General features: G+C 41.5%; 1 protein-coding gene across 3 annotated transcripts; it reads right to left on the reverse strand.

The window, feature by feature from the left end:
* Positions 1-2,140: 2,140 nt before the first annotated feature.
* Positions 2,141-9,728, reverse strand: SLN (sarcolipin). 3 transcript variants are annotated; one of them, XM_039505971.1, is made up of 3 exons: positions 9,656-9,728; positions 3,856-3,977; positions 2,141-2,717 (listed from the first exon to the last, which is right to left on the reverse strand). In XM_039505971.1, the coding sequence occupies exon 3, from the start codon at positions 2,605-2,607 to the stop codon at positions 2,512-2,514; it is 96 nt and encodes a 31-aa protein (XP_039361905.1). In that variant the 5' UTR covers positions 2,608-2,717; positions 3,856-3,977; positions 9,656-9,728; the 3' UTR covers positions 2,141-2,511. The 3 variants fall into 3 exon arrangements, with proteins under 3 accessions (XP_039361905.1, XP_039361926.1, XP_039361915.1); XM_039505992.1 differs by having other exon boundaries at positions 3,856-3,966; positions 9,656-9,671; XM_039505981.1 differs by lacking the exon at positions 9,656-9,728 and adding an exon at positions 9,219-9,251.
* Positions 9,729-13,700: the final 3,972 nt, after the last annotated feature.

Consider the following 13,700-nt stretch of genomic DNA (forward strand, 5'->3'; position numbering starts at 1 on the left):
AAGGTCTCTAGGGTAGACATTGCCTGAAGATGTTGAATGGAAAAGAGTTCAGTCATAGCCAAGAACAAACAAGACTTACATTTTAACAAGCTTTTGAACCACAGAGAGCTCTTTGCCAGGTCTGAGAAAGATACTCCCAGCATCACAGCAAAATGATCAACACCCCCCCAACCACACCCTTTTAAAGATCCATGGATCCTACGCATGCCTATCACAACACGTGGTGTACCTCACCCAGGGCACTAGATGCCTCAATAACAACTATGTGGGTGAAACCAGACAATCTCTATGCTCTCAAATGAACTCACACAGGAAAATGATAAAAGTCAAAAACACTCTGTCACCTGTGGGGGAACACTTTTCACAAAGCGCTCACTCTATATCTGACTGAGCAACTCTCATCCTCAAAGGAAACATGCACAGCACTTTTGAAAGATGAGTCTGGGTGCTTAAATTCACAACTTTGCTAGCTACTAAAAATCATGGCTTGAACAGAGACACTGGATTTATGGCTTATTACAACAATCTGTAACCTACTAACCCCCTCTTTTTGTCCTAAGATTACAGAGGGGTTAACGGGCCACTACACCCTGAATGGTCCCTTAGGAATATGTGATAGCTATGCTAAGATATGTGATAGCTTATGCTAAACAATCTGTTCCACCTGGCACTTTGCTGTGACACATAGAGTACTTTTCCCAGACCGGAAGAAGAGCTCTGTGGAGCTTGAAAGCTTGTCTCTCTCACCAACAGAAGCTGGTTCAATAAAAGATATTACTTCACCCACCGTCTCACTAATATCCTAGGACCGACATACCTACCACTATACTGCATAGTTTAATAAGCATCCTGCTAAAGGAGGATTTACTTACAGGAGAGGATATAGTCTATTAACTGCAGAAACAGCTTTGCAATCATCTTTGAGAAAACAGAAGAGGAGGAAAAGTATAGAAGAGCGTGGAAATTACAGACTAAACAGAAAAATGACACTTACTTAATATCAACTTTTAAACAACAGATAACTGTAGCAGATGGAATAATGCCATGCAGCATGAGATTTTCAGTATTGTCCTTTAAAGCACTAACCTGATTCCCAAAACATGCCTATCATTATGCTTCTAAATAAAAGTAAAACAAATCATCCTTGGATAACATACACCTAATCTCCTGACCTTTACTCATTCCTTTAAGTGTCCTAGTCAGGAAGCGAGCCAATGTAAGTACAGTGAGATGTATTTAAGTGATCCAGACTTCTTAATGCAAGCCTCATTTTATCTAAAAGGTTGCACCTTTTGAAGCCATTAGGATGGCATGTTTGAATTCTTAGGAAGACTTTAGCTGCTGATTGACAGATGAGAGGGTTGGAAGGGCCTGTCTGGGTCCAAACCTAAGCACTGTTGTGTAATAGTCCCAAAGTTGGCCAAAGTAGATAACTGATGAGTCCTCTATTGCTGGAAGCCTCCAAGCAGCATAAAACCAGCCTATTTACGCTACAGCACTCCCTTGCAGCCCTTTGCTTAGGTGAGCTGCTGAGGGCAAGGAGATACGACTGGAGTGCCTCTGTGCTCTGGTGATCTCTGGCTGCTGCAGTGGAACCTTTTAGATTCTTGAAGTTAGAGCAGCCTTCGGGCTGCTGTAATAATTGATACCAACCCATGCCTCTGCTCCCTCCACCTCGTGTGCCAATCACAGTTTGGTGAAACTGTGGGACTGGGGACTAGACTAGATGCCCCCTGCACAGTCTTCTAACCCTATGATTCTATGAAATCCAAGAATTAGACCCTAGCGGTGACATCTGAAATCCATCTCTAGAAGATGCAATTATATGGCACTGCCAACAGTAAGGCAAAGGGGCTCTTTAAAGTCTATATTCACAGAACTGGTAGCATAAATAATGGTCTAGCCATGAAAATTCTCTGGCTATTTTACTGTACTAACTATTGTGATGAACTCTTTGGTATTCATGTGACTCAGTATGAGTTCCACTGGGACTAAGTAGCAATTAAGTGGACCTTTATTTGTACTTTTTAACTAAAGGCAATCAAGCCACCAAACTTTCCTGGCTGTCGTCCTGTAGTTCTCAAGTAAACACACCGTATCAGATCAAGGAAAGGATAAAAATAACTGCAAAACATGTCTTACATTTTCTTCTTTATTCAGGAGAGTACAATGGTGAGCAAATGAAAAGGTTCCACATCTCTTTCAGCTCTTCAGTAGCTTTGTGCTTCTTTTGTCTCACTTTATGGAGACAGTAACTGTTGGAGGGACAATCATATGTAACAACTACTGCGGATCTTGCCTTGTACATTTTACAGCTGGATTGCCAAAGAATAAAATAATTACATCATCATAGACCCATGAAAAACATACAGATTATCTCAGGCAACAAGTGTTTTAGAGTAAAAAAGATTACATTCTAGAGCTACATGAAGCTAATCACACAGGTGTACAGATGTCACATACTTCTGCAGACACAAACTTAAACTCATTCATGGCATATGGCACAGTCTTTTACTCCTGATAAGATTTCACCAGAATCCACATGAGGAGCACAGTTATGAGGACAATCATGAAGTTGAGGAAAAGCTCTTGTGTGGATCGGTCCATTTTCAGGAATGATCAGGGGAAGCACAGAGGCTAACAGCTGAAGCAAAGGGAAACCCTCAGGGAATCCGCCAAGAGTGTCCTTGAGATCAGCCTCCAGGTCAGAGTCTCGCCTGAAAAAAACACACCAACAGAACAGACACATGAAGCTAGGAAGCCTAACAGCTATATATATATTACTAGAAGTAAATGTTATTTCTATTGCTAAAAGTTAGTGTGTGCTGCAGAAGTTAAAAAGCAAAGAGTATCTCTAACAGCTTATCACCTTCTTTGATTTCCACCATTTGAGAAAACATGTTCTCAGTGTCACCCCAAAATACATCTCACATAACAAGCAATCCTTGGACGTCAGCTTTGACTTGCACAGTTATTTTTTTTTAAAAACTTTTGCCATATTCTTTTGAAGTGATACTGCAAACATATTACTATTAAAAATTACTAGCATTCAATTTTTTCTCTGATATTCAAATCTTAAACTCTATAATAGTTACATCTCTCTCTCTCTCTTCATTCCCTAATAGTAGGTTTACTTTAATGCTGCAAGTATAACTTGTAAGAATCACTAAATTCAGTCTTTCTTTGCAGTTATTGGAAGAGAAAACAACTTGAAGGATTTTTGTTATGACTAAAAAGGGAGAGGCAGTTATATAGTTTTGTTTCTGAAAAACATCAAAATTCATGGGCTAATGCTAGTAGATTAAATAGGATTTTCTCTGAACTCTTCTGCATTTTCAAGTGGCTACAGTTCTCTTAAGTAGTAATGCCTTTTGAGATATATTCCAAAACTTTTAATCAGCTATTGTTTTTGTGTGCTTCACTTTAATCACAGAAAGTCCAGATTTGTGTATGTTTCTCAGGGCACACATGGAGAAGTGATAACATTTGTGACGAGTACCCTGCTGCCTAATCCTATTTGTATGCTGTGTAATAAAACTGAAAACTTTTTTAAAAAATAAAGAGAGAAATAAGCTCTGGGCAAAAAAAGAAATGCAGCCATGCAAACAAACTCTTAAAGGAGAAGCTAGATTTGAAAGTAACATCTATGATGAAAACAAGAGCAAGTTCAGTATCATACCATAATAAAGACAGAAGGCTTTAACTGGACATTGTCTTAGTTTACTAATGAAATATTAAAAACTCAATACATGGTAATGCAGTTATACAAATTCCGATGTCCTCATGTTTCTCTGTCAGCTTCATATTTTATTTGTACAAAGTAAAAGTAGATCTAAAAAGTAGCCCATGATTTACCTGAAGAGGATAAATGAAACGGTATTACAGCTTCTGGAACCCTAGGTCAATCAGATATTATTTCTTCCTCAGCTTCTGCTTCTCTCCCAGTGCAGTCTGGATTCCCAGTCTCTGTGTTGGAACTAAAGTAGTCAGAGGGAGGAGAGCAACAAGTGTATTGGCAACAAAAGTGATGACATCACCAACTAAATATTTTAAAAAGGCTATGCTGGGCCTCAGGATTCAGTTAGGGCTATTTATGCATTTGGGCATATGGATGGATTTACATATGACCATTTCATTTCTTCCTCTGATGAGTTGCTTTAATGTTAAAGACATGTACAAACCCACTGGAACCAACTGGATTTTACAAACGTTTCTTTTGTGCTTCAAATTCACCAGTTAAGATCTTCATCCGTAATGTAAAAAACGGTGTTTGAAATATTCCATATTCATTTTCCGGATCTGTACATGATGCTTTCCAGTCTTTAGAAACTGAACAAAGTCCAGACTACATCGTTTACTTTACAAGCACAGGCACCTGTTGCTGCCTTACATAGTTATTATAGTCTCAACAACTTCTCATGTTCTTATACATTTAGTCTCAGAGAGACAGCTCGAGCAAAATATTTTTGCACTTGGATATGCAGTAATTAAATAAAATAATATTTACTGGACATAAGGATTTGGGAATAAATTAAAGTATTTGAAAATCATGGTCAGTTGCATTAGCCATGCCCCATTAACTGCCTCTCCTGCACTCTGCCTATTAGCCCATTTCCCTGGGAACTTCTCTTACATTCTAACCCCCTGAGCTACTTGAAAGAGTTGCCAGTAAAAAAATTGCAATAAAATATTTTCTCACCAAATGTGGAATTTCTCCCCCTAAATTACACTGCTCTGAGGTCCAACCAACTTATATTGCCCACCTTACCTTAGCTTTGCTCCTTGGCAGTTGTAAAAATGGACACACGTCAACAAAAAATATTATTAAAATACAGAAAAGCATTTTTATCAAATAAATACATTTGAAAGAGACTATAACAGTGTGACATAATACAGAATTGGGGCAAGATTCTACCATCCTCACTCCATTGGGCCAAATTCAGACACCTCAATTACACTGAATATCTTACTCCACAAATATTTCTATTCAGTCAATGCAACCACTATTAAAAAAGGAGCTACCCAACATGAGTCAGGGTATCAGCATCTGGTTCAAGTTAGGAAGGATATTCAAATCGGTCCCTTACAATTATTTCCAAAAACTACATACTGTGGATTACGCAAATTATTTCTAAATTCATACGACTGTTGTGCATTTAAATTCATAACCGTAATGTTTCACTAACTTTTTGCATTTAATAGCTACTGACTCCAGGTTGTACTCCATAATTTACTGACATTATTTCAGAACAAGTAATACAGTTCCATCCAAGTCACACAACTAACCACCAGCCCAGCCCATAGAAGAGGATGGGGGAATTTGAGATACCCAAGCTGCAGTTTCCACATGGCACCAGAGAGAAATGTAGAACTGACTCAAAATGAAACATTTCAGGTCACTTCAACTCACTGAAATATTTTGATTAGCATCAAACCAGCCCAAAACAAAATATTTCATTTCTGGTTTTTCCCAAAGGGAAAAATTGAAATTGAAAATTGTTGGTGAAATTGAAATTTTCCCATGGAAAATTTTTATTTGCCAGAAACTATATTTTGCATCAAAAATCATAATGATGGTAAAAGCAACTCTAGCCACCACCCTCATCTCCACTTCTTCTATGCAGCTCACTATGCCTGAAATTCCTTTCCTGATTTGGCCTTCCATCCTTTCTGTTTTAAACCACAGTTCCTTTAAGATCTCTATAAAACTTAGCCCTTGCTTCCTTCAGGTGTTAATGAAACACACAATATTATAAATGTGGAACTAACCAGTCACATGCTAAACATCACCACTTCTTTTGCATCCCTTCCTTTATTTCTATAGTGTCTAAATAGGATCAGATCCTTCACTCTTACTTGTGTGGTGTAGGACCTTACTCAGTGAGCTTTCGCTGGGACTGCTTATGGAATAAACTACTAGTCAATGCAGACAAGGTTGACAGAATCTGATTTTAAGGTCCAATCCTGCAATCAGAGGCACACAAGTCAAGGCTTATGCCTGCATGGAGTCCTGCTAGCAAGATTGGGGCTTTACATTGTAAACTTTCCAGAGCAGGGAACTTGCCCATATATATGATTGTCTAGAATGTATCAGGCATGCTTTTTGGCACTATACAAAATATAATTCAATAACACTCTAATTAGGGCTTTCTGCTTTATATGTTCATCAAGACAGAAGGAATTTATTTTTCCTCCTGCAATGGACAACGTTGAGACAACTCATTTGACAGAACTTTTTATATCACCACAAGACACAGCTGGCAAAGGAAGAACATTTTTGAGTGGCAGATACAGTCCATAGTAACTTTAGAAGAGACAAACTACTGTATCACATTTAGATTTTGTGCCATCTGGCAGGATACCTAAAAGGCTTGCAAAAAGACCTTAAGCTTAATGAGCGCCATGTTAGCTATTATTAAGATGGGGAACATTCATTGACTTGAACTGTGAAAGAAAAAAATCATGCAATGTTTGGCACTTTTTCTGACTTATGTATGCCACAGCTTAGAGTCTACAATCTAAAATCGCCATAGAGTCAACCTCTGAGCTATCTCTCTAAGCTATATCCTTGCTCTTTATGAAGTGTGAAAGACCTTAAAGGCAGTAGCAAAAGAGGATGCTTTATTTAATCTAGTGAAAGCAGCATGCATCCGACGAAGTGGGTATTCACCCACGAAAGCTCATACTCCAATACATCTGTTAGTCTATAAGGTGCCACAGGACTCTTTGCTGCTTTTACAGATCCAGACAAACATGGCTACCCCTCTGATACTTAATCTAGTGAGTTAACCTCATCTAATGACTAAGGGAAAGAGGATGGAAGGCAAACGATGAGGTAAATGATTATATTTTAAATATAAAGCTGGGTTTTGTTGGCCAGTTGATTTTCTTTTGACAGATTTGGTTGTTCTAACATTTCACATACACCCTGTCAAAGTTCCCTCCCCATGCCTTACATATTCAAACTTAAGGCTCTGGTCTATATTTAAAGTTGCTGTGTCTGTCTCAAATTCTTTCTAGACTACACATCAAGTACCATGCAATCTTTCCAAGTAATTCTTATATAACAAGGCTGCATTCATTGTTGCAGTGGAGACTGTCTTAAGACTTCTTAATAAAAATCTCATTAATAGTTTGTTTTAAGTGTCAGTGTCTGGGCAATGGTGGCCTTGGACTCTCTGTTCTTAGTGTAACAGAAGTGTATTGCCAAAAGATCCACTTGATAAAATGACCTCTTACTATATACACAAAGGTAAACGTGAAGCAGTTGTAAGGTACATAAATCACTGGTGTGTGTATGTTGCATATTGTTACCATGTCTGGGTATAAGCGCATAAAAATACCCACCAAGTTAGATGACTCAGCATAGTAACAATTGGCAAGAGGTCTCTGAATTTGCTTTGACGATTAAAAGACATTCTAAGCTGACAGCACCTCATTATTGAAAAGCCACCATGTCAATAAGATAAAATAAAGTATTTGTACTTTATAACTGGTCCATTTGATTCCATTATGTATTAATAATTGGAGATATACCTATCGCCTAGAACTGGAAGGGACCTTGAAAGGTCATCAAGTCCAGCCCCTTGCCTTACCTAGCAGGACCAAGTACTGATTTTTGCACCAGATCCTTAAGTGGCCCCCTTAAGGATTGAACTCTCAACCCTGGGTTTAGTAGGCCAATGCCCAAACCACTGAGCTATCCCTCTCCTCCCTAAATATAGCCTCATAAACCTGTAAACCTCACAATTAGGGCCGAACCCTGCTCCCACTGAAGTCAATAACAAAACTCCCATAAACTCCAAAAGAAACACGAGCAGGCCCTTAGTGTTTGCCACTCACCCTCTCTCTCCTTCAGGAAGCTACTCAAAAATCCTCTCGGTGCATGAGGCATTACAGTTTCAAAGACCACTGCCCACTTGATGATGTCCCTTCTCTTCTGTTCTGTTCTCCAGCTGTTTGGTTCTGACCTGTTCTACCAGGGCCAGGCCCTGTCCCTGTGGAATTTAGGAGTAAGTGTCAAGGTGATGTGGTCAGAGTGGCAGGAGGGGAAGCAGCAGCAGTAATTTTAACAGACTGGATTTGTGAGGACCCACCCAGTGGGGTATACTCCACTAGTTGAGGGAGAAATAGCAAATTCCAACATTCACTAAGAGCAAAGGCAGGAGAGGGAAGGAGTTGTCTTTCTCCCTCATCGATCGCATGCATCCTCAGCACCAGCCCTGCTCTGCTTACCACCAAGAGCTAGTCATAAAACCAACATTTTTCTCATGAGAAACTTCAGGTGAAAAATCTAGGTTCAAAATTTTTTGGGTTTCCTTCAGGAAGTTCTGAACCAATTTGTAAGGAAAGTGTTTGTTTAGAATCAACACTTTTAAACTGAACAACAATTTTCAATTCATTTAAACTCAGAATGTCATTTCATTTTTCAGTTTTAAGAAGAAATAACTTTTTATGTCAAAATAATTTAATTGAGTATGAGGCCAGAAGGGACCACTATATCATCTAGTTTGACCTCCTGTATACATAGACCATTAATTTTCACCCTGACACCCCCATATTGAGCCTAGAGATTTTAGTTAGATCAACACATTTCAGTCCTCACGAGACTAAACCGTGTGCCACAAGCAAAGAGTGGGAGAGAGCAAAGCACCACCAAAGAAATGAAAATTGTCATTTCCAATCAACACTTCATCATAACGTTGTTTTGCCTCATTTTTTTAAACTGAAAAGCCAAAAGGAATCAACATTTTAAGTCAAAATGAAAAATTGTTGTTGCATTTAGAAAGGTCAGTTCCAAATGAAACTTTTAGTTTGAGATTTTCCATGAGAAAAATAATTTTTTAAATCAGAATTGACATTTTCCTAAGGGTCCTAAGGGTCCTAAGGGTCTCTACTGGGACCAGTGCTGTTCATAAATGATCTGAAAAAAAAAGGGTAAACAGTGAGGTGGCAAAATTTGCAGATAATACAAAATTACTCAAGATAGTTAAATGCAAAGCTGATTGTGAAGAGTTACAAAGAGATTTCACAAAACTGCGTGACGGGGCAACAAAATGGCAGATGAAATTCAGTGTTGATAAATGCAAAGTAAAGCACGCTGGAAAACATAATCCCAACTATACATACAAAATGATGGGGTCTAGATCAGTGGTTCTCAAACTTGGGCCACCGCTTGTTCAGGGAAAGCCCCTGCCAGACTGGGCCAATTTGTTTACCTGCCATGTCCGCAGGTTCAGCCGATCGTGGCTCCCACTGGCTGTGGTTCGCTGGCCCAGGCCAATGGGGGCTGCAGGAAGTGGCACAGGCCGAGGGATGGGCTGGCCGCCCTTCCTGAAGCCCCCATTGGCCTGGAGCGGTGAACTGCGGCCAGTGGGAGCCGCGATTGGCCGAACCTGCGGACACAGCAGGTAAACAAACTGGCCCGGCCCACCAGGGGCTTTCCCTGAACAAGCAGAGGCCCAAGTTTGAGAACCACTGGTCTAGATTAAATGTTACCACTAAAGAAAGAGATCTTCAAGTCATTGTGCACATCCACTCAATGTGCAACGGCAGTAAAAAAAGCAAAGAGAATGTTAGGAACCATCGGAAAGGGATAGATAACAAGACAGAAAATATTATAATACCACTATATAAATCCATGGTATGCCCACACCTTAAATACTGCGTTCAGTTCTGGTCGCCTCATCTCAAAAAGATGTATTAGAATTGGAAAAAGTACAAAAAAGAGCAACAAAAAGGACTAAGGAACAGGTTCCACATGAGGAGAGATTAAAAAGACTGGGAATGTTCAGTTTAGAACAGTGGTTCTCAAACTTGGGGGTCAGAGAGGGAGAAAAAGATGGGGGCTCTCCAGAGAGATTGTTGGAGTGGCCAGAGACAGCGTCACAATGGCTAGCTATAGAGTAGTCATGGCAGAAGACACCATTGAAAAAGACAGGGGAATGGAGTGGAACTCTAGAGACAATACAGAGCCAGAATGCTCGGTTGCAGCACATACAGCCTTTAGGGCAGCAGGCAATGCCGTGCTGTAAACCAGGACCCAGCCATATTCTGCAGCCCTAGACCAGTGGCTCTCAACCTTTCCAGACTATGGTGCCCTTTTCAGGAGCCTGATTTGTCTGTGGACCCCCAAGTTTCACCTCACTTAAAAACAATATGCTAATAAAATCAGACATAAGAATACAAAAGTGTCACATCCACACTATTACTGAAAAAGTGCTTACTTTCTCATTTTGACCATATAGTTATAAACCAACTGGAATATAAATATGGTACTTACATCTCAGTGCATGATCTATAGAGAAGTATAAACAAGTCGTTGTATGAAATTTTAGTTTGTACTGAGTTCGCTAGTCCTTTTTATGTAGCTTGTTGTAAAACTAGGCAAGTATCTAGAGGAGTTGATGTGCCCCCTGGAAGATCTCTGTGTACAGCTGGTTGAAAACCACTGCCCTAGACAATACAGGGGACAAGGAACACCAACTCCGCCCTGCTATACGGCTACAGCAGTGCTCCCAGAAGCCATTCTCTTCACAGACTTAAGTTCAGAACAGTGAGATCAGCTACACCTGGGAGCCCAGCTCTTTTGTGCCATCTAAGGCCCCTAATAGCTTGCCACTCATTGTCAGAAGGGCCAAGAACAAGACAAGGCCGAGGCACAGGCTGGCATATACTCACCTGTGACCTGAATTCCCCATCCCCTTGTTGTGTTCTGCCTTCCACTGCACGACGTCACTTTCAATCTTGAGTTCTTTCTTTTTCTTTTTTGAACTTTGAATTTTTGTTTCTCTATTGTTCTTTTTTTTTGGTTTGCTATATAATGCAGCGTTTAATAATAAAAACTCTTGAAAATTCATTTATAGAGTCAATGCATTTTACATAGAAAAATCCATAGATTCTAAATAACTCATAGAGCTTTACAAAAGTATCTAGGCACAGACACAAGGTAAAGGCTGCCCACAGTGTTCAACTTCTACCGCCCATAAACAACACTGCATTGCTCACAATCCATCCCAATGCCCCTCCACAGGTTAATGGCTGAATGTATAGCTGCACATTTTCAGCCCTGAGACTCACAGTAGGAGCACAAGGCATCCCCAATAGTATTGCCCCAGCTGTTTCCATTTCCTTTGGGATGCCCTGCTAGCTGCTCAAACTGCTGAGCACGTCTCTGCTCCTCAGCCTCCCACCCATCGCTACGGCTTTCTCCCTTACTCCCACAATCAGTGCAAAAAAACAACATGCTGCTCTGATCTTCGGCACGGTTTCGTCTCTTGCTTCCAACCTATTCCACAAACAGGGCCATCTTCCTTTCAAAAGGTCAAATGCCCACTCCACTACCATGCTGGAACTACTGAGGCAGTGGTTAAACAGCTCCTTCCTTCTGTCCAAGCAGCCTGTGAATGGCTTCACTCACCAGGCAAGCAGGGGATAAGCTGGATCTCCCAGGATAACTGGAGCAATGTCCACACCAATAACTGGAGCAGTATCCCAGCCATTAATGTACATGGGGGCAAAGAATCCTTTCTCCATTAAGGTAAATAGACTTGAGTTCAGAAAGATCCTAGCACTGTGCCCCTTTGCAAACAATCCTGCATTTATGTCTGTAAACCTGCTGGGTAGCCAGCCAGCCCACCCTTGAAGCACCATGGAGGAATAGGCCTTTTCTTTATAAATTCTGCACTCTGGTTGGAGGGGTGACAAATAAGAGGTACCTGGGTCCTGTTAATTGCCCTAATACAGTTTGAGAACCCCATGCGTACAAAGCCACCAATGATCTCCTGTGCATTACCAAGCTTTTTAACCCAGTGCAAGAGTGCCTTTTCATGGCATCATACACCTGCGTGGCAATGGCCCCAATCAGAGGCCACTCAAGACAATATATGTGCCCTGCAAAATTAGCTTATTGAAGCAATTTTATGTTACTTAAGCCTGGTCTACACTAGGCATTTAAACCGGTTTTAGGAGCGTAAAACCGATTTAACGCCACACCCGTCCACACTAGGAGGCACCTTATATCGATTTTAAAGGCTCTTTAAATCGGTTTCTGTACTCCTCCCCGACGAGAGGAGTAGCGCTAATATCGGGATTAACATATCGGAATAGGGTTAGTGTGGCCGCAAATCGACGGTATTGGCCTCCAGGCGGTATCCCACAGTGCACCACTGTGACCGCTCTGGACAGCATTCTGAACTCTGATGCACTGGCCAGGTAGACAGGAAAAGCCCCGCGAACTTTTGAAATTCATTTCCTGCTTCCCCAGTGTGGAGAGCTCATCAGCACAGGTGACCACGCACAGCTCATCTGCACAGGTAACAATGCAGTCTCCTCAGAATCGAAAAAGAGCCCCAGCATGGACTGCACGGGAGGTACTGGATCTGATTGCTATATGGGGAGAGGATTCAGTGCTAACAGAACTGCGTTCCAAAAGACTAAATGAAAAAGTATTTGAAAGAATTTCTAAGGCTATGACGGATAAAGGCCACAGCAGGGACTCAGTGCAGTGCAGAGTGAAAGTTAAGGAGCTCAGACAAGCCTACCAGAAAACCAAAGAAGCAAATGGAAGGTCCGGGGCAGGTCGAAAAACATGCCGCTTCTATGCTGAGCTGCATGCAATTTTAGGGGGCTGTGCCACAAGTACCCCACCCCTGACCGTGGATTCCGAGGTGGGGGTTGTAATCTCTGCCATGTCTGAGGATTATGCAGACGGGGAAGATGAAGATGAAGAAGAGGAGGACGACCTAGCAGAGAGCACACAGCACTCTGTGAGCCCCAGCAGCCAGGAGCTTTTTCTCACCCTGACGGAATTACCCTCCTCCCAGCTCTCCCAAGCAACTATCCCAGACAATGACGCCATGGAAGGGACCTCTGGTGAGTGTACCTTTGCAAATAGCAAACATTGTTTTTTAAGCAAGCGTTTTTTAATGATTGATTTGCCCTGAGGACTTGGGATGCATTCGCAGACAGTATAGTTACTTAGAAAAGTTTGTTAATATGTCCGGGGATTGAGAGGAAATCCTCCAGGGACATCTCGATGAAGCCCTCCTGTAGGTACTCCAGAAGCCTTTGCAGAAGGTTTCTGGGCAAGGCAGCCTTGTTCTGCCCACCATGGTAGGACACTTTACCACGCCATGCATGTAGCAAGTAATTAGGTATCATTGCATGGCAAAGCATAGCAGCGTATGGTCCCGGTGATTGCTGGCATTCAAGAAGCATCCGTTCTTTATCTCGCTGTGTTATCCTCAGCAAAGTGATATCGTTCAGGATAACCTGGTTAAAAATCAGGAATTTAAGTAAGGGGGATGGCCCATTTTCCTACTGGGTTCATGGACTGCAGCAGCTTAAAAAAAATCCTTTCCTGCACGTAGCCAAGCGGGGGGAGGGGAGGAGTGAAATGCCGATGATCTTTTTTGTGTTTGGCCAGCGGGGATCTTCCCCAAGCTACCAGCCACGCAGTGGGTGGCGGGGGTGGGAAGGGTGTTGATTAGCAGGGAGCTAGCGTGGTATTAGCCATGCGTTGGGGGGAGGGGTAAATCACTACAGAAGCCGAAAGACAGTGGCTTACCATGGCCGCATGCAAGCTGAATTCTGATGCCTGGACCTGTGTCTGTGAGATCTGTAACTCCAGAGCTGCAGGCACTCAGTATTAAGATGAAAAATGCGACCTTGTAGGGAAATCACATGTGCTATGTAAGGTG

This window comes from Mauremys reevesii, linkage group 1, assembly GCF_016161935.1.
Source record: "Mauremys reevesii isolate NIE-2019 linkage group 1, ASM1616193v1, whole genome shotgun sequence".
Classification (NCBI taxonomy): domain Eukaryota; kingdom Metazoa; phylum Chordata; order Testudines; family Geoemydidae; genus Mauremys; species Mauremys reevesii.